Raw genomic sequence first — 19,233 nt, 5'->3', positions numbered from 1 at the left:
CCCCCAGCTTCTTCCCAGGACTGTGCCTGGGTAAGCAGGAGTAGAAGATCATGGCTTGAGAGCCACCCACCCCTGTGCCTCCTCTTTAGCTCTCTGTGGCTACCATGTGTGCTTGAAGCATCTCCTGGCCTACTTATGAGATATGTCCGCTTAGGGGCTCTTTCCACCTAGATTTGAGACTCAGGGTGTCTCCCATTGGCTCTTTTCCTGCTTACCCACAAGTTTTGTCTTTGTCCACTTCTGGCCCCCTACTTTGCCCACTTGCCATGGATTTGCCTATGCTCGTGGCCTCCACAGACTCTGAGCCTCTTTCAGGGATTCCAGCCCCATAGTGGGTCTTCACTGCTTCTGTGGCTGCCCCCCATGTCACTCTTCTCCTGAGTGGCTCTGTACAGAGACAATCTCCATGCTTTCCCTCACCCCCCTTCCCAATGCATGCGTGGCCAGGCTCCTGGGCTCTCTCACATCTGACACCTCTTCTGGTCCCTGTTTGCCACAGGCTCAGTCCAGCCCTTGTTACTAACAGGGTAACTGCATTCATTAGCTTTCCTGGTGGGCCTTGGATCTCATGGCAGCCCTGTTTCTCTACACCACGTACCTTCACTGCCCCAAATACCACGCTGGCAGCAGGGCCATGTAGAGATTGTGCTCCTGACTTACTTAATGGCTGTGGCCTCAGTATCCCTGCTTATAGAATGGGGACAACCACCACCTGTGTGCACAGTGGTGGTAAAGTAAGTGTGTTCATGCCTAGGGATGTGCCTCCGGGCACACTGTGTTCACCAATCAAATCGTGACTATCTCCTCCCTCTGGGATGAGTGTCCTGGTTGCTATGGCTGGTCTTGGACTGACAGTCGCTATAGTCCCTGGAGTCCTGAGCATTAAGCACAATGGCAGGTCTTTGTCCCAGCTAGACTTGGGCCCTGTCTGGCCTGAGACAAGGTCCTTTACCCCTCAAGGGCAGGTAGGCATTGCTCAGGACTTGTGCCAGTCTGGTTTTGCCTGCCCCAGCCAGCACTTTCCTGGATCCAGCCATCCCAAGCTATGAACTTATTCCTGGCATTTAGCCAAGGCCCCACACTCGGCTACCTGTGGTAGCTGTGAGTTCTGCCTGGGACCCTCTCAGGGCTTGAGAAATTAGAGGGAGGGAAAAGAGAGAATAATAAATATGACAAGAGTCAGGCACTGTGGCTCACACCTGTAATTCTAGCTACTTAGGAGTCTGAGATCTGAGGATTGTGGTTCAAAGCTAGCCGGGAGAAGGAAAGTCCATGAGGTTCCTATCTCCAATTAACCACCAGAAAACAATGTGGCACTGTGGCTCAAAGTGGTTGAGTGCTAATCATGAGCAAAAAAGTTCAGGGACAGCAGTCAGGCTCTTTCTGGGCTCTGTCTTGAGGAAGATCAGAAGGTCAGAGAAGGGACTGAGATTGTGTGTGCTGGGGCATGTCTGCAACATACATGCTTGAGGACATGGGAAGTTAGGTCTAGAGGTGTGGTCTCCTGTGGTCCTGCCAGAGAGTTGTAATAACTGTGCACACCAGGAATGACATAATTATGCCAAGGGAAGGCATACAGCCAGAAGATACAGCCTCTTGGGCATAACTGAAGGTTAATATGTGGCTAGGAGTAGGAGCTCAAAAGATGTGCAGGCAGGGTTAGAGTAGAGTGAGCTCCTGTGCTCAGGTCTTTGTGGGCTCATAGATCAGGCATGGAAGCACAGCGCCCCCTGCTGGCTAAACAGCTCCAATGTCCACGACTTTGCCTTTTAAAGCCCTCTTTAGACTTCCTGGCAGAGCAGTGCCAATGTCAACAGCAGAAAGTTAAAGGTTTGTAACTCCTTGTACCTGGTTGCCCCACCCATCTGGAGGCTTCATCTCTTATTGGCTAACTGTTTGCCCTGTCACACCCCCCTCCCTGAAACCAATCATAGAAAAGAATACAAGTTGCTGAGCAGAAGACAGAGGCCAGCCTCTTAGTCACCACTGTGCCCTTAACCTGAGTCTTCTGAGGATCCTGGAGGATGGGTTCCCTTCTCTTTGCCTTGAGTGGTGAGATGGGTTGGACCAGGACCCTACTGCTTCTTGGTAACACCACGGGACCCAAGTCTGAAACTATGACAGATCCAAAGTTGGCAGCACCTGCAATCTTGCTATGGTTCTGGAGGCCCTCAGCACCCAGCACCACTCCCACCTGGCAAGAGCCCAGTGCCAGGACTTGGGAAGAAAGAACACGTGCTGTGGATTCGGTGGGGGTAGGCCTCCCCCTGCTGGCCAAAAATGGTACTTGCAACCAGGCTTCCCAGGCTGGAGAGGCTGCTGGAAATCTAGAGATGAGGGTGGGATCACAGCGGGTAAGGGGCCCTGCTTTGGCCTTCATAGGAAGGCTGAGGCAGGCAGGCTAGAGTGGGAGGGGGCTGAAGCTTCTCTTCCCAGACCCTAGACTACAGTTTGGAGGAAGACAGGGTGGTGTGCATTTTTTCCAGTCCTTTTTCAGGGCATCTCTCTGCCCTATTGGAGCAAAACGGAAGAGCCAAGAAGTTTTCATAACAGAAGTGACTGAGCAATTGCAGCCAATAGTCCAGGCTGGTTTGTCTGTCTCTGTCTCTCTCGAAGTACTGGGATTTGAACTCAGGGTCTCACATTTGCTCAGTTTGCTTGCTTAACTGGCAGTATGTCTCTTAAGCTACATCTCTAATGGGTTCAGGAGCTTAAACTCAGGACTCCCGCTGATTTCTTTCAATACCACTGCAGTGAGCACTCACCAGGTATATGCCCTGCCTTGCCCCCTTACCACTCTCATTTTCTCCCCACAGCAACCCATGAGGTAGGTAAAAGTATTCCTGTTTTACAGAGAGCTTGTTACCCAACCTCGCCAGTTAGAAGTGGCCATGGGTCACCTGCCTCCCCTTCAGACTGAGCCTGGATCGTGTCCCGAGCTGCTCATTTGGGTAACCTGTGCTCTTTTGCCCATAAAGAGCCAAGGAGTGCTGGCCACCTCACTTTTACCTCCTCTGATCCCCATGAGAGACAGTGGCCCAGAGAGGTTCAGGAGACTTTCTGAGGAGTCTCAGTGACAACAAGCCAAGAGCAGGCACAGGCAGAAGAAGAATGGTGTCCCTTGACACTGAGGGGCAGAATCAGGAGAGAGGAGACCTGCAGCAGGATGGGGCCAAACATGACTTCTGTTAGGAGGTCAGAAGATGCAACCTTCAGATACAAGCTCCCAAAATGTCCCACTGTGTGTGTGTGTGTGTGTGTGTGTGTGTGTGTGTGTGTGTGTGTGTCCATCCCTAGAGGATTGAATTGAACACAAGGCCTAGGCACTGGCCCTTAGCCTTTTCTGCTCAAGGCAGGTGTTTTATCACTTGAGCCATAGTTCCAGTTCCAGCTTTTTGCTGGTTAACTGGCGATGAGTCTCATAGACTTTCCTATCCAGGCTGGCTCTGACCCACAATCTTCAGATCTCAGCTTCCCGAGCTTCTAGGATTACAGGTGTGAGCACTAGTGTGTGGCTCAAATGTCACGTCTATGAAATCCTGAGCTGCAGAGACAGGATCGTCACAGGTGTGTGGCAGCGCCTGGCCAGTCACTTCCTTGGCATCTCGAGGGGCCACAGTTGGCTCCCCTCTCATACACCCTACCTGCCACACTTCCTCAAGTGGTGGGACTTGACATAGCTGAGGAGGGAGGGGTGGCTTGGGTGACCTCTCCTTCCTGGCCTCTCCTCTTTCCATATTTGCTCTTCTCTCTTCTCACTGTGGTCTCCTCTAGCCTCAGCCTCCCTCTCCTCTTGGAGGGCTTGCCTTAGGCTCTCATTGTGGGGAGTAGTACGGAATCCCATAAGGGAGAAGTATCAGGCCAGAGTGTCCCCAGAGGCTTCTGGAGAGAGGAGAAGGCAGAATATGAAGAACAGCGGTTTATTGGGAAGCGCCCAAGCCAAATATTAGCAGCCCCACCCCTCATATCCTTGACCAGAAATAAATAAGGTGGCATTCAACAAACCCGTCTATCTCCCATTGAAGAGCTGTGGGAGGGAGGGTCCCCCTGTGCCTGCCCAGATCTTAGAATGCGGGGTTGGGTGCAGGGAAAGAAGACAGAAGCCATCCCTTCCCCCCTTGGCCCTGAGCAGCCTGCAAGCTTGGCACTGTGATCACAATCTCTGACCTTACAGCAGGTCAATCTCTACCTTACAGGTAGACAGCACAGTCTACCCTGTCCCAGAGAGACCCTGCCCTCCCAGTCTCTTCAGCCCCCGCCCCCCAGCTGTCAGCCCTTCACCCAAGTGTCCCATTGTGGTTGGGCTTCCATTTTCAGTTGTGGAGTCTGGGAAGCCAGCAGCCCCTCCCCAGTCAAGAAGACCAGAGGGGAGGGGAGGACATGTTGCTGTCAGGTTTCTTCAGGGGCTGAAGGGCCGGCCCCCGTGGGATGCTGGTCAGTCAGTGGGCAGTGAGCTCTATGGTCTTTTTCCGCTCCTCCTGATGATCCTCCCAGTCCTCTTCCGGCTCATAGGTGCCCTTGATGACGGCCACACGCTCGCTGAGGCTCAGGGAGGAGGGGAAGAGCAGGTAGAAGTAGAGGATGGCAGCCAGGATGGCTCCCACGATGGGCCCCACCCAGAAGACCTGAAAGGACAGAACCAAGGTCAGAGGCTGAGCCCCAGGCTCTCCACAGCCTTCCCCACCAGAGGACAGACTCATGGGCCCTGAGAAGTGACAGTCATATAGACTTCCAGACCTTCAGAGGGAAAGACTCTCTAACAGATGCACCGATGGCCCACTGCCATTGGTGAACCACAGACATGCAGACCTCTCAGGGAGCAGAGCCCAGGGCTGACAGCCCCTCCAGAGCCATGCTGAAGAGAGACAGTGAGCTTTCAGACAGAGATGGATGAAACTCTCCCCTTCACTTCAGGCCTCTGGCCTCTCAAAGGAGGCGACAGACAGAGGGACAAACTCCCAGGAACATGTTCCCAACCCCTCCATGGGGACAGACAGATGAATTACAGAGAAGACAGACACACAGATGCACAGAGGGACAGCAAAGGTCTCTTCTGTGCCTCTAGAGAAAGTCCAGATCCCCTTCCCTAGAGCAGCAGAAAGTGCCTTCCGCCCTGGGGCTCAGGCCATATGATGCCTCCTCCTTTCTGGCTGCATTCCTTTCTGTGTTTCCTTCTTTCTCCAGATCACAGGCTCACCCACAACTCTGGGCCCATAGCATCTAGAGAGTCTAGTCTGTTCTCTGTCACTGCTGTTTCCAGGCTGTCATGGAAGCCAGAGGAGGGCCAAGACTCACCCAGTGTGAGGGGCTGAACCGCTTCATGATCACTGCAGGACCAAAGGAGCGGGCTGGGTTCATGGAGCAGCCAGTGAAGTAGATCTGGACAGACAAGGACAGCAGTGAGGAAGACAGTGCTCCATGGATGCCCGCAGAACCAGGACTCCACACGACACACAGTAGCCCATGGCCAGCCAGCTCTCCAACTCAAGTCTCCTGAATCCTTCGCTGGTGACCTTTGCTTTCCTGGCTGCTGACTGTCCACCTAACTGCCGATTCCTGCCCCTGCCCTCCTCACGTCTCCATCTTTTTTTTTTTTTGCCAGTCCTGGGCTTGAGCTCAGGGCCTGAGCACTGTCCTTGGACTTTCTCAAGGCTAGAGCTCTACCACTTGAGCCTCAGCACCACTTCCGGCTTTTTTCTATGTATGTGGTACCGAGGAATCGAACCCGGGTCTTCGTGCATGCTAGGCAAGCACTTTAACCACTAGGCCAAACTCCTGGCCCCACGTCTCCATCTTCTACACAGCCTTTATTCCCAGACCTCTCCCCACCTTTCACTTACTCCTATCTTTTGAAAAGGTTAGGGGATCAAGTCTGGGGGGCTAAATAAAGCCAGAGAACAGCAGCAGCCCCAAGACTAAGCTTCAAACAGTAGTGGGTCTCATCAGTCAGCAGGGGACGTTATTCTGCAGACTCCATTTTTTGGGTGGCTCCCACATATGGCGCCCCCACCTAAGTGTCAGCACCACTCACCCCCACCAGGTGGCCCAGCGTGACGGACAGGCCAATGGACAGGGCTGGGGAGCCCACAGGACTGGTGCGGCGGGAGTCGGTGGAGGAGAAGATGCACAATGCCAGCTGGAAGGTCAGGATCAGCTCCACCACCACAGCCTGGCCTGGTGATGTGTTGTTATTTAGCTGCAAGGGGAGATTGAGGCAGGACTCTGTTGCCTTCAGACTTGATGGCTGGGGCTAAGAGTGGGGGGGGGGGCTTTCCTCCTTCAAGGACACTTAGAGCCCCAAGGAATCTGGAAGCCAAGCCACCTCACGTTAGTGAGACTAGTTACAGAAGAGACTACAGTTCTCACAAGTGCATGAGTGCACACATGCGTGCCCGTGTGCAAACACACACACACACACACACACACACACACACACACACACACACACACACACACACTTGAAGCTCAGGCCTGAAGCCAAAGGGCAGAGCCTTTAGCTTTTCCTGGACACTGCTCTGTCAACGTTTCTGCCCAACCCCCAACCTCCACACACTGGCATTTACACTCCCTCCTGTGGGCAGCTGCCCAGTTTGCTTATTGCAAACTGCCCCCGGCCTTCTGCCCATGCCTGACCCGCTGGCTGGTGCCAACCTTAAACCCGTCTCTCCGGTGTGGCTGACTCACAGCTTGACAATGGCCACGAAAATCCTCCTCTGTGTTTGATTAATGAACCCAGTTTGCATGGGACAGGGGGATGATTCTGGAGCTGCAGAAGCAGGAAGGCAGCAGGGGGCGGGAGCAGGGGCGAGGAGAGGGGGTATCCATATTCCACAGAGGCCATTATGCATGGGTACTACATTGGCGGGGGTCACAGAATGGTTTCTAAATGTAATCCCTTGACAGCTGCCACGCTGTGGCCACCTGGGTGGAAGAGGCCAGAGTCACCCCAAACATGGATTCCAACTCATTTCTCAGATGCTTCCATCAAGACTGCTCCACCGAGGGGCTGACAGAGAGGTGAGGGACCCAGGGGGAACAAGAACGCAAAGGTGAGACAGGAGAAGAGGCAGAAAGAAGGGACAGTGGGCACGGGGAAGGGGCTGAGTGCAGAGGGGAGCAGGCAGAAGACGCGAGCCAGGGTGGGCAGGAGGGAGGAACACAGGATGCCTGGCCGTTGGATGTCCTGCTCTTCACCGCGGGGGTGTGCCTGGCACAATTCTGTCACGTCCATTCTCACCATGTGCCCTGGAGAGCTCCAGTCCAGCGCTGACCACCCTCTCCCCAGCCCCTCGGGCACTCACCGCGTTGACCGCCAGGTTGCCCCGGGCATTGAGCGGTGCCAGCCCGTAGAGGATGCCTGCCCCAGCAATGGCGCCCACCAGCTGGGCTGCCACGTAGAAGAGAGCCCTGAGGAGCGAGATCTGGTTGCCCACGAGGAGGGCCAGGGTGATGGCCGGGTTGATGTGGCCACCACTGACGGGACCCAGGGCCTGGGCCAGAGTACCTATAGCCAAGCCAAAGGCCATGGCGATCTGCAGGATGGAGGGCAGCGCCGACGGCCACTTGAGAGCCGAACCCAGGCCGAAGAAGACGAAGATGAGGGTGGCCAGGAACTCGGCGAACACGGCCTTGAGGAAGGCCACGGAGCACACCTCCTTCTTCATGGTGGCCTTGGGGGCCCGGCGGCTGCGGCCTCGGCGCGCGGCGGCCGTGTGGGCGGCGTCGGGGGCGGCGGGGCAGGCGTGGCGGGGCGCCGCTGGCTGTCCTGCGCCCACTCCGCGGCTGCTGGCCTGGCGCGGGCCGGCCAGGGGCGCGCTATATAGAGGGCGGGCGCCCCGCGGCGGGGCGATCGCGGGGGGGCAGTGGGCGGCTCCCGAGCCCGGGGCCCAGGGCAGCACGCACGGAATCAATCTGGTGGCCGCGGGCGCTGCGCCCCGGCCCCCGGCCGCGCGAGCCCCCCTCCTGCAGGCCGCTCCCCCGCCGCCACCGCCGCAGCCGCCCCGGCGAACCCGCCCGGGCCATGTGACCCAGGAGGCGGCGGTGTAGACGGGGCCCGCAGCCGGGGCCCCGCGCATCGTGCGGCGGCGGCTGCCGAGCTCGCCTGGGCGGAGGCGGCGCCGTGCGTCCCGGGCTCCCCTCGAGACGTGGCGAGGTCCGGGTTCTCCAGTCCGACGGGGAGCGCTCCCTCCCCGGCGCCTTCACCGCCGACGGCGCTCTCGGCTGCTTTCCTCCTTGGATCTTCGTTCCAGCTCTTCCTCCTCCTCCTTTTCTTCCCGCCACCCGGGCATCCTGGCCCGGTCTCACCCGCGGCTGGGCGCCGAGTGATGCGATTCCTTCAGGGACAGCGCGCCTCTTAGCTCCCGGCCGGCCTCCGGTGGTGCGCGGGCGCGGTCCGGTCCCGGGCCTCTCCCAGTCCAGCCCCAGCTGGAGCGGGGGCGTTTGGGATCCGAGGCATCGTGCCAGCCTGGCCCGGCTTTCCGCCACCCTCGACGCCAGGACACGTTTCCTGCCTGTACCCCACCGGGGGATGGGGTGCCTTCCAGGGTAGCCCCCCAGGGCGCGATCCTGCGGCGCTTTGTCTATAGGAAGCGTCCCGTGTGTATTGGGAGGAATAGTCAATTCGTGGGTGCTTAGGTCTTGAGATTGGGGGTCCGGTTGCTGGGCCTTGGCCTCTTCTCCGCTACTAGTCTACCACATTAGATCTTACCTTTCCTTTCTCTTCCTCTCTTCGGCCTCGTCTCCCCCCCACCCCCCACCTCGCACCCCCTCCCTCAGTCTCTTCTCTTGAACCCTCATTCTGTCTTGGGTTCTCCACCTATGGCCATCTGTCTGCTTTTTGTCCCGTTTTCCAAACTTCTTTTACCCACCTCTTTGTGTCCCTGGTTATCCATGCAGCAATCTATTGTTCTTAGAGAAAAACAAAACAAAAACAGTCCAGCCACTTTCTGTGTCTCCATCTACCACAAGGTCCTTTTTTCCTTAGTCTTATAGTCTCTCACGTCACCTGTTTTTCCCATTTGACCTTTCCTCAGCCTTTTAATTTCTGATCTTGTTTCTGTCAATTTCTACCTTCTCCCCCCCCCCCTTTTTTTCTTTGTGCTGATCCTGGAGCTTGTACTCAGGGACTGGGAATTGTCCTTGAGCTTTTTTTTTTTTTTTTTAGCTCAAGGTTAGCACTCTACCACTTGAGCCACAGCTTCATATCTGATTTTTTGGTAGTTTATTGAGGATAAGACTCTCATGGACTTTCCTGTCAAGGATGGCTTCAGACCCCAATCCTCAGGTCTCAGCCTCCTTAGTAGCTGGGATTACAGGTGTGAGCCACTAAGGCCCCGCAGTTACCCCTCTTCCCCCATCCCTCAAAGTCAAGACCTTCCCTTCTTGAACTGGGCAATATTTTTTTCCAGGTCTTACTCTGCCTTGTCTCTTTCCCTCCAAGCTCTCAGCCACTTTGCTGTGGACTCCTCCATTCCCTCCTCCTCAGGCTTGGCAAGTGGGGAATGAAACTGGAAGGCGCTCTCTCTCTCTCTCTCTCTCTCTCTCTCTCTCTCTCTCTCTCTCTCTCTCTCTCTCTCTCTCTCTCTCTCTGGCTTGAGGATGGGGGGGAGACTCCCACCCTCAAGATCCTGGACCTCTCCTCCAGCCCCATCAAACATGTGCTTGAGAAACAGAGTGTTGGATTGAGTCCTCTTGTGCTGTGATTAACTGAAAGCCCCCTGAGGGTTGGAGACCTCAGGGGTAGCAGAGGGAGAGAACAGGTGCCTCTAGCCAGTCTGTCCAGCAGGGACTGAGGGGGAGGAGCCCACAGGAAATCTAAGACCTGAAGGGGCAGGCTCTGGGCTCCTTGGCAGCTAAGAGGCCAAAGAAAACAGGGGCCAAAGAAACCCCACCTTTGTTCCCTGCTCTGCTCTGGCATTTCCTGCTGGAGCAGCTCCTCCCCCTGGCTCCTTTCATGCAGGAGTCCTTTCTGCCATGGCAGCCATAGGTAGGAGTTTCTTCAGGGCCTAGAACCTAATGACATTAGAAACATGGAGGCCAGGCACCTTCACGCTGTACTTGCTTTAGTCTACACCCTCCCACCCTCTTTCCCATTGTCTCTCCCTAGAGCTAGTCTTCCTGAATACCATAGGTCTCAGACTCCATCTTTGAGGACAGGGCTTCACAGGAGACAGGCACCAGAGGAAGCTCCTGCTTGTGGGTTTGAGTTTGGTCCCTTCCAGCTAATAAAAAGACCACAGTTCAAGAACTTGTTCTTGCCATTTTATGGGTTCAGAATATACTCTATAAAACTATTACAATTGGCTTCCACTGTATGATTTCAGTCAAAGTAACCTTGCGAGAAAACAGATCTGTCAAGGTCACTCACAAGGACACTTGATTCTGTTTCTCAGGCCCATGACTGGAATATTTCCATTTCTTTTAACTACCAGAGTCACTTTGTCTCCAGGTTGTGACAGTTAACTACCGGAGCCATGATATTCCGGATTGTCTTTTTCCTGCATATTCAAGGTCCTATCTCGCCAGCTCCACATCCCTGAGATGTTTTGGGCTAGAAGATAACTGATGGCAGGCAGAATCTCTTGGGAGAGAGCTTCTCCTTTCTTGATTCAGAGCCTCTGAATTTTCTAGACAAGCCAAGAGCTGGGCTAGAAATGAAGGAAGGCCAACTGTCTCTGACACCTGGATTAAATTGACCATCTCAAGTTATGGAAGAAACAGCACTTAGTGACAAATGAACATTTATTGAGTGCTTATTATATAGAGAGTAGTATGTTAGGTAAGACTAGTGAGGGAAGGTGGAGATCTATGCCATCCAAGAACTAAAAGGAAGGGGCAGTGTGTGTATATACAGTAAGTCACAGCTTAAAGACATACAACATCCAAGCAACTTTTGCAATATGAAGTCATCTGACACTAAGGGATAAGAACATGGGTGCTGCTAGGTCTGGGTGATCAGTCACCTCTTCCTCTCAGCCCAGAGCCCTCTGTGGCCCCACCTTGCCCCCATGCTGCTCTGCCTCTATTTCGTCTGGGTGTGTCTGATCTCTACCTTCCACCAGAATGGGTGCTCTTCCAGGGCAGAAACCAGCCCTGTGTTCTTTGTCATTTCCTTTCTATCCTGCCACCACCCTTTTCAAGGCTCTGTGACCACCACAAGACATTGGACTGGGCTGGACAAGCTCCGCAGAATGTCCTGTTTCTACCAAGGGCTTCCGGGAGGAGCTGAGAGCCTGCCACAGTAGAAAGATCATGGATTTACTATAAGAAGACCTGAGTTTAAGGGTTGGCTCCACTGTATACAAGCTATATGACTTTAGGCCATCCATCAGCCTCACTTTCTGAATCCGTAAGAAGGGAAGGATAGTATTTGCCCTATGTCACAAGATTGGAAGGTCAGTCACAGGAATGCTAAGGGAGTGCTTTAGAAATAGTAAAACTTTGCACAGCTTGAAACCATTATCTTTCCAGAATCTGTGATGGTTGTGTGGGGCTGGTAGATTAGCAAGTGCACGTAAGGCAGCCAGTTCAGTGGTTGAAACTCAGGGTTGCCCAGAAACTGTCCACTTTTCTTTACTCCATCCCATGGAATTTTCCTTTGAAAATAGGGCAATAAGAGTTAGAAGCTCACATTTAGTTTTGGAGAGGATGCATTCCAGGAAATGGACCAGATACAAGCAGAAATATTAACACCTTCCAGAGCCATGTGTTGGGGTGAAGTGGAATGAGGATGGAGTGGCTTGCTGCTTTTGAACTTCCAGAGCAAAAACACTCAGCTACCAGAAGAATAGCCTTATAAGTCACTGGGGTCTGTGACTCTATCCTTCCTCTAACAATGAGACCTGTTGCCAGCTGTTGGGTTTGGGGAGAATTCTCTCTGCAGTACCTACGGCTTTATTCTGCCTTTAAAGAAGTTTTGATCAAGGACAAAGGAGCACACTAACAAAGATAGGCTAGCCATAGTACATGAGGGGGGGTGTTGGGGGGTGCTGATGGAAAGGCTAGAGACCTGGTGCCTGATATCCTAGGAGCTTGGGATAGTAGTGGACAGACATAGACAGAAGAGGACTCGTGATCCTCAGTCTAGTTCCACAGCAGGCTGAAGAGGGAGGGAGGAAATGGATGGGTCTGTGTGGTAGGGGAAGAAGATAACTGAATTGCCAGTTTGTATTTAGGATTAAAAGTTCAGAGGCTAGACCAGAATGGGGGCCATCTCATTCTCCCTGGAATCTCCTTGGCTTTGACCACCAACTAAAGGAAGTAGAAGAGGTTGCCCTTTCCAGTCACTGAGGAAGCAGAATTAATGAAAAAGAAAAATCTTAGTGATGCATGATAATGGTATTAAGAATGACAGCATCTTTATATGCATGGCTTCAATTCACTTGAGTTAATCTCACTTGAGAATCATTGCACTAGGCTGGAAATTAGAAGCCTGGGTTCTCCACTGAGATCTGCCTGTGCCTAGACAAGCCATTTCCCTTTTCTGGTCCTGACAAGTAGCAGGTTGCAAGGTCCTCAGTGATTCTGAATGATGGGAGCTAACCCGGGCAGAGCAAGGAGGAGGAGGAGGAGGAGGAAGACGAGGAGGAGGAGGAGGAGGAAGACGAGGAGGAGGAGGAGAAGGAGCAGCAGCAACAGCAGCAGCAAGGGAGAGGAGTGAGAAGGAGGAACGCTGCTGGGGTGCAGGGGGGAACAGCTGATAGAGGGGTGTTGCCTAGTGTCCTAGACTGCATGCCTGAGTGCCTTGCCGAGCCAGCTATAGGTGTGTGCTTGGCGAGAGGGCTCACTTGCGAAACTGAGTGTCTCCTTTCAAGAAGTGTCTAGTTGCAAATCTCCCCCTTTCCCCAAGACAAAAGCTGGGGGCCCACAAAGGGTTTTTGGTTTCTCCACTCAAGTGGAAGGTTAATCTCTGGGCCTGCCACCCCCCCTCCCAAGAAGGTGCATGTACACATCTGCCTGTGTGTGCCTACTACATGTGCCTGCTTCCCCCTCTGAAGATCCTCCCTCTGGCCAGGAAGGAAAAACTCTTGGCTCCCCAGCCCTCCTTTTTTCTCAGAGGCCATTTCTAAGGGAGCTGTCCTCCTGCGGACACCTCTCTGCCTCCACCAGTGGGTCCTGGCAAGTCCTTGGGGGCCCATGGTGGCAACTTAGGGGGAAGATTTTCCAGGAGGGACAAAGTAGGGGTGTGTGTGGAGATCAGAACCCCACTCTTCTTCCCCTTCTCCTGGGGCTGGCTGCTGGACGCATCTGCTGCCAGGAAGTGGATTTATTGCCGGTGTAAGAGGAAGGGCGTCTAGGGAAGTGAGAGAAGTCCCGGGTTATAACCCTGCTCACACCCAGGTGAACCTGCTCAGGCGCAGGCGCTGGCAAACCCCGCACTGGGGGTGAACACACCAATTGCTTAGGAGCAGAATCAGCCGCAGCACCCCCAGATGGAAAAAAGTGCCTGTGGACATTGCCCGCGTACCCCCAAACTCTCCACTTCGCGTCCACCGGCCCTGCCCCTCCCTCCTGCTCCCCAGTGTCCCCCCAGCAAGGAACCAGGCCGTCGTCGTGGATCGCTGGGTCCCCACACTCAGGACAGGGGATCATCCGAGATCGTGGGGATGGGGGGGCACCCTCTTGCGACCCCCATCCTGCGGCTCACAGCGCTGGTCCGGGAAGCAGCCCGTCGCGCTGGGGCCTGGGGGCGCGGCGGAGGCGCGGCGGAGGCGGCCTCAGGCCTTGCTGCCCCGCGGCGGGCTCTGCGGGGAGTGCAGCTCCACCGACTGCCGCCGCCGCACCTCCCGCTCCTCCCAGTCGGCGTCGGGCTCCAGGCCCTTCAGCACCGCCAGGCGCTCCGACAGGCTCTTAGCCGAGGGGAACAGCACGTAGTTGTAGATGAGGGAGCCCAGGATGGCGCCGACCAGGGGTCCGATCCAGAAGACCTGGGTGGAGGGACAGAGCGCTGGCTGGGGCACTGCCCGGGGCACTGCCCGCACGAGTCCGCGTGTTAGTGGGGAGGGGGGGTGCGTGAGGAGACACCCTGAAACCCATCCGCTTGCCCTGTGAACTGACGCAAATCACTTACCTTCTCCAGGCCTGGATTCCTTTCACTACAAAAATGCCTGCCAGTGGCCTCGTGGGAGAGTGCCTGCCTGGTGCACGAAGCCCCGGGCTCGAGCCCTCGGTACCACATACACAGAAAAAGCCAGAAGTGGTGCTGAGGCTCAAGAGGTAGAGCCTTGAGCTGAAAGAGCTCAGGAACAGCACCCAGGCTCAAGTTCAAGCCCTACTACTGACCAAAAAAAAAATTAAAAATTTCTACCAATAGCCGGGTGCCAAGTGACTCCAGGCTTAAAATCCTAGCTACTCAGGAGACTGCGATCTGAGGATCCGTTCGAAGCTAGTGCAGCTAGGAAAGTCCATGAGAGTTTTATCTCCTGTCTAACTACCTCAAAGTTGGAAATTGTGCTGTGGCTCATATGGTAGCGTGCTAATCTTGAACAAAAAAAAACTCAGGGACAGTGCTCAGGCTCTGAGTTCAAGCCCCAGGACCAGCACACATACACATTACACACACAAAAATGCCTGCTTTGACAGATGGTTGTGGAAACTTAATGAATTAATATTTGTGAAGCAGTCAGAATAAATTGTAAGTCTAGCCTTACAGAGCAAGCCCTACATCATCAGTAAATAATAAAACTATGTGTACTACTGTCATTTACTGAGTTCCTTTTCTTTCTTTCTGCCAGTCCTGGGTTTGAACTCAGGGCCTGGGCACTGTCCTTGAGCTTTCGCAAGGCTAGCCACTTGAGCCACAGCACCACTTCCAGCTTTCATGTATGTGGTTCCAAGGGATCGAACCCAGGGCTTCATGCATGCTAGGTAAGTACCCTACCACTAGGCCACCCTCCAGGTCCAGTCATATATTGAGTTTCTAAGTGCCAGAATTATGTTACCTGCCTTAAACAGGTAACCTCACTTCATTCTCTCAAGAAAGTAAGAATTGTTAGCCTCATTTACAAGGAGTCTTTAGTATACCCTGTAAAGCAGGGTGGAATGCAAGGTGAGAAATGGAAGCCAGGCACAGTGGCTCACACCTGTAATCCTAGCTACTCAGGAGGCTGAGATCTGAGGATAGAGGTTCATTGCCAACCCGGGCACTAAGGTCTGTGAGACTCTTATCTCCAACCAACCACGAGAAAATCGAAAGGGCAGTAGCCTTGAGCTGAAGAGCTCAGGGACAATGCCCAGGCCCAGAGTTCAAGCCCAAGACTGGAGGGGCGACAGAGAGAGAGAGAGAGAGAGAGAGAGAGAGAGAGAGAGAGAGAGAGAGAGAGAGAGAGAGAGAGAGAGAGAGAGAGAGAGAGAGAGAGAGAGAGAAATGGAGTGGTGTGGTGGTTTGGGGCATTGCTGCTCAGTTCCCAACTGAGTCTGTTATAGCCCCTTTCTGCCTCTGAGATGGTTTCTAGGGAAGGGGAAGGAGTGGAAGGAGGAGGGGGCCTCAGCCATTACCCAGTGATCATCGAACTTGCCCACGACGACAGCTGGAGCCAGGGACCGGGCAGGATTCATGGAGCAGCCAGTGTAATAGATCTGCATGGGAAGTGGAGTGGAAGCAGGAGGTGAGAGGGGCAGGAAGCGCATGTCCTCCATCTCCAATGCTCAGCCTCAAGAGAATCACATAGTAGATGCATCTCTTCATGCTTTCACTGCTGGGACTGGTGTAATGGGTTGTCCCTCTGGGGTACTTTGTGTATCTGTCCCCTTTGGAGTTTTGTGTCTGCCATTTTAATTTTATTAAATTTTCTTTTTGAGGAATAGCATGAGCTGTGTCTGTGTTTCTTTAGGGGAAAGTCTAAGTGGTGGTTGATTCCTCTAGGGAGGCAGAATCTGTGGATATCCCCTACCCCAAGAAGGTGGCCCAGGGTCACAGAGAAGCCAATGGAGAGGGCAGGGCTGCCCAGGCAGTCTCCCCGTCGCTCATCGGTGGAGGCAAAGATACAGAGGACCAGCTGCAGGGTCAGGAAGAGCTCCACGGTCACCGCCTGGCCAGCCGTTGCATTATTGTTGAGCTGAAAACAGAGAGGGAATGAATGAAGGGGAATATTGATCACACTCTCCTCTTTGGCTCCATCTTTCTGCCCACCTGCAGTTGGCTTCAGGGAGACCTCTGGGCCAGGAGCCAGATCACCTGGGCTCATCTGATACATTAGCTGAGAGTACTGCCACTTTCTTTCTGAGCCTGGCCCCAGAGCAGGGGCCTGATCTCAGGACTGCCTGTGGCCCTCAGCCAGAGCTAGGAATGGAATCCACAGCCTGCTAACTATGGATGCTGAGGCCCAGAATTTCAGTTATGGGAGTATCTATGAAAACAGGTCCCAACTGTACCCAGGAGGCTTTGAGGTGGGGGACAGGAAGGGCTTTTTCTCTCTAGTTCACAGGCTACTGGTACAACAAGAAATTGGGTGTCTCTCTTACATTTTGGTAAATGACCCCCGGGGATGGAGTCTAGAGATGGGTTTAAAATGATTTCCCCTCCTCCCTCACCCCAGGAGGCCAACCTATGGCAGCTATCCCCCTGCCCTTTGCCTGCATCTACTGCATTTCCAGCCTTGGTTCTGCCCTGTGGATTGCAGCCCGCACATTGTATAATTCCTGCATACCCATATGGGGTGCCCTTAGACCCTCCAGGGTAAGGAGAGAACTTGAGGCTGAGCAAAGAAGCAGTTTCACAACTGGGCCACACCCCGCACTGGATTTCTCTCCAGGTTTTGTCATCCCTTACCCTACACCCTGCCCTCTGGGACTGAGCTGTGCTGGGTGGCACTGCGGTAGCTCTCAACACCCACCCTCCTTCTCCAGGCCCTGAATTCCCCCAGCCCTAGGTCCTGCACAGCAGGCCAGCAACCTTGTGTCTTCCTAGGCTTGAGTCTCAGTCTCTCCTGTAGCTGCGTAGCTACAGTCTCCCAGTGGGCAGACACTTTAGGGGCCTCTGATTTGCTGGGGAGCCCTATTTATTCTGACCTCAGTTTTTCCTTCTGCAAAATGGGGATGACGAAGCAGACTCTGAAGGACTGTGGGAGGACTAGAGATAATCTTCTGGCTTGATGTGGCAGTACAGAGTGTAAACTGTAGGCTGGAGGTGTAGCTCAAGTAAAGGTTGATTGCCAGTTGAGCAAGCAAGCTGAGCAAGTGGTAAGGCCCTGAGACTGAGTTCAAACTCTCAATACCACCAAATAATAATAATAACAATAATAAAAATAATAAAAGCAGAGTGTAAGTATGTGGAGAAGACATGCCCCACTCTCACCGCTTGATCCCTAGCTCTGCGGGGGCCCAGAGAGAGGAAGAGCCATAATATTACAAGTCTCAAAGTGGCCCAGGAATTCAGCTAGCCAATCATATTCTGAAATGAGAACACCTTCTTCAGATCGGGACACACCTTGCTCCTGCAGTCTTCTTCTAGGTACTGGGGTTTTCTCTGCTGTCAACAAACTATAGAACTTTTGAGCCATCTCTTTTCTTTGCCAAGGCTTTTGGTTTGTGAGATAAAACTTAGATGGTGGCTCAAGATCATTGGTCAAGAAGAAGGATCATGAGTTTCATAGTCAAGCCTGGGTTTGAGGATTGGGCACTTCCCACTGGGATCCTCAGTTCTCCCATCCTGAAGAAATGAACCAGGCTCACCCTTCTGTCCCTCATGGGGCTTGGGAGGGGCAACTGTCATGGGTCCCTATAAAATAGATGCTGGAGAAATGTATGGCCAGACATTGGTGTCACACATTTGTAATCCCAGCTATTCAAAAGGCTGAGATCTGAAGATCAAGGTTTAAAACCAGCAGAGGCGGGAAAGTCTGTGCGACTCTTATCTCTAATTAACCAGCAAAAAAGCTAGAAGCAAAATGCTGTGGCTCAAGTGGTGGGGTACCAGTGAAAAAGCTCAAGAATAGTGACCAGGCCCTGAATTCAAGCCTCAGTACCAACACACACACACACACACACACACACACACACACACACACACACACACACACACAGAGCAGAGTTTGTTTCCTCTTTCTCCAGAAGACTCTTGTGACTGTGCCCTGAGGCCCCCAGCTCTGAGATACTGTCCTTTGCGGAGGTCTAACCCAGTCCTCACTGTGACACTGGCACTGAACTCAACAGAAGTCTCATTCTGGTTGTTGGGGGGTTTTTTTGTTTTTGCCAGTCCTGGGCTTAAGCTCAGGGCCTGAGCACTGTCCTTGGACTTTCCCAAGGCTAGGGCTCTATCCCTGAGCCTCAGCGCCATTTTCGGCTTTTTTTCCATGTATGTGGTACCGAGGAATCGAACCCGGATCTTCGTGCATGCTAGGCAAGCACTTTAACCACTAGGCCAAACTCCCGGCCCCTCATTCTGTTTCTCTCCCTGTTCTTGCCTTGCCCCTCTTTTGGCATCATGGACCCTGTACCCTGATTCACCCATGTTCCTGGCTCCTAGCTATCTGCCTGTGTCCCTGACTCTGCTTAGGGTCCAGTCCCTCCATTCATCGCATCCTCCAAGAGGACTTTCTCAGGTTCTCTACTCCCACAGAAGGGAGCCGCTCTGACTACTTACGGCATTGATGGCCAGATCCCCTCGGATTGCTGCTGGGGTGATCTCATGGAGCAGAGCAGCCCCGGCCACAGCCCCCAGCAGCTGGGCAGCCACATAAAAGACGGCTCGAAGGAAGGAGACATGGCAGCCCACCAGGCAGGCCACAGTCACGGCGGGATTGATGTGGGCTCCGCTGACATGGCCCAGAGCTTGCACCAAGGTGCCGATACCAAGGCCGAAGGCCATGGCGATCTGTAGCACAGAGGGCTGGGCCTGAGTCCAGTTGAGAGCTGAGCCCAGGCCAAAGAAGACAAAGAGGAGAGTGGCCAGGAACTCTGCGAACACAGCCCTGGAGAAAGCTATGGAGCGGAGCTCCCACATGCTGTGCGGCCTTGGTGCCTGGCCCAGCCTTCTGGGGCCAGGAGACTGGGGTGTGCTGTCTCTCTCGTTCTCTCTCTCTCTCCCTCTTTTCTGGAACTACGGGGAGATTGGGCCATGGATACTTATAGGTCCCAAATGGATACAGACACGTGGGTTAGAGGTGGAGTTTTAACCAATTCCGCCAATACCTCTTCTCCTCATGGTGGCCTTGCCTCCACTCCGCTCCCCTCTCCTCCCTCCTTCCCTGCCCACCTGCATGCCTATCATGCCATCTTAGCGTTCACAGCTGACTA

The 19,233-nt window shown here is 53.9% G+C and overlaps 2 protein-coding genes across 2 annotated transcripts; both read right to left on the bottom strand.

The window, feature by feature from the left end:
* Nucleotides 1–3,904: 3,904 nt before the first annotated feature.
* On the bottom strand, nt 3,905–7,801 carry Aqp5 (aquaporin 5). Its single transcript, XM_090355776.1, has 4 exons — nt 7,302–7,801; nt 6,032–6,196; nt 5,296–5,379; nt 3,905–4,625 (listed from the first exon to the last, which is right to left on the bottom strand). The coding sequence occupies exons 1-4, from the start codon at nt 7,662–7,664 to the stop codon at nt 4,440–4,442; spliced, it is 798 nt and encodes a 265-aa protein (XP_090211902.1). The 5' UTR covers nt 7,665–7,801; the 3' UTR covers nt 3,905–4,439.
* A 2,921-nt stretch (nt 7,802–10,722) lies between these two features.
* On the bottom strand, nt 10,723–19,025 carry Aqp2 (aquaporin 2). Its single transcript, XM_090325506.1, has 4 exons — nt 18,581–19,025; nt 15,891–16,055; nt 15,496–15,576; nt 10,723–13,925 (listed from the first exon to the last, which is right to left on the bottom strand). Exons 1-4 carry the CDS (start codon nt 18,938–18,940, stop codon nt 13,716–13,718), a joined length of 816 nt encoding a protein of 271 aa, XP_090181632.1. The 5' UTR covers nt 18,941–19,025; the 3' UTR covers nt 10,723–13,715.
* Nucleotides 19,026–19,233: the final 208 nt, after the last annotated feature.

This window comes from Megascapheus bottae, chromosome 2 (assembly GCF_031878675.1).
Source record: "Megascapheus bottae isolate mThoBot1 chromosome 2, mThoBot2.hap1, whole genome shotgun sequence".
Classification (NCBI taxonomy): domain Eukaryota; kingdom Metazoa; phylum Chordata; class Mammalia; order Rodentia; family Geomyidae; genus Megascapheus; species Megascapheus bottae.
The sequence above is the reverse complement of the archived record's forward strand: the minus strand, read 5'-3'. Positions and strand labels throughout refer to the sequence as shown.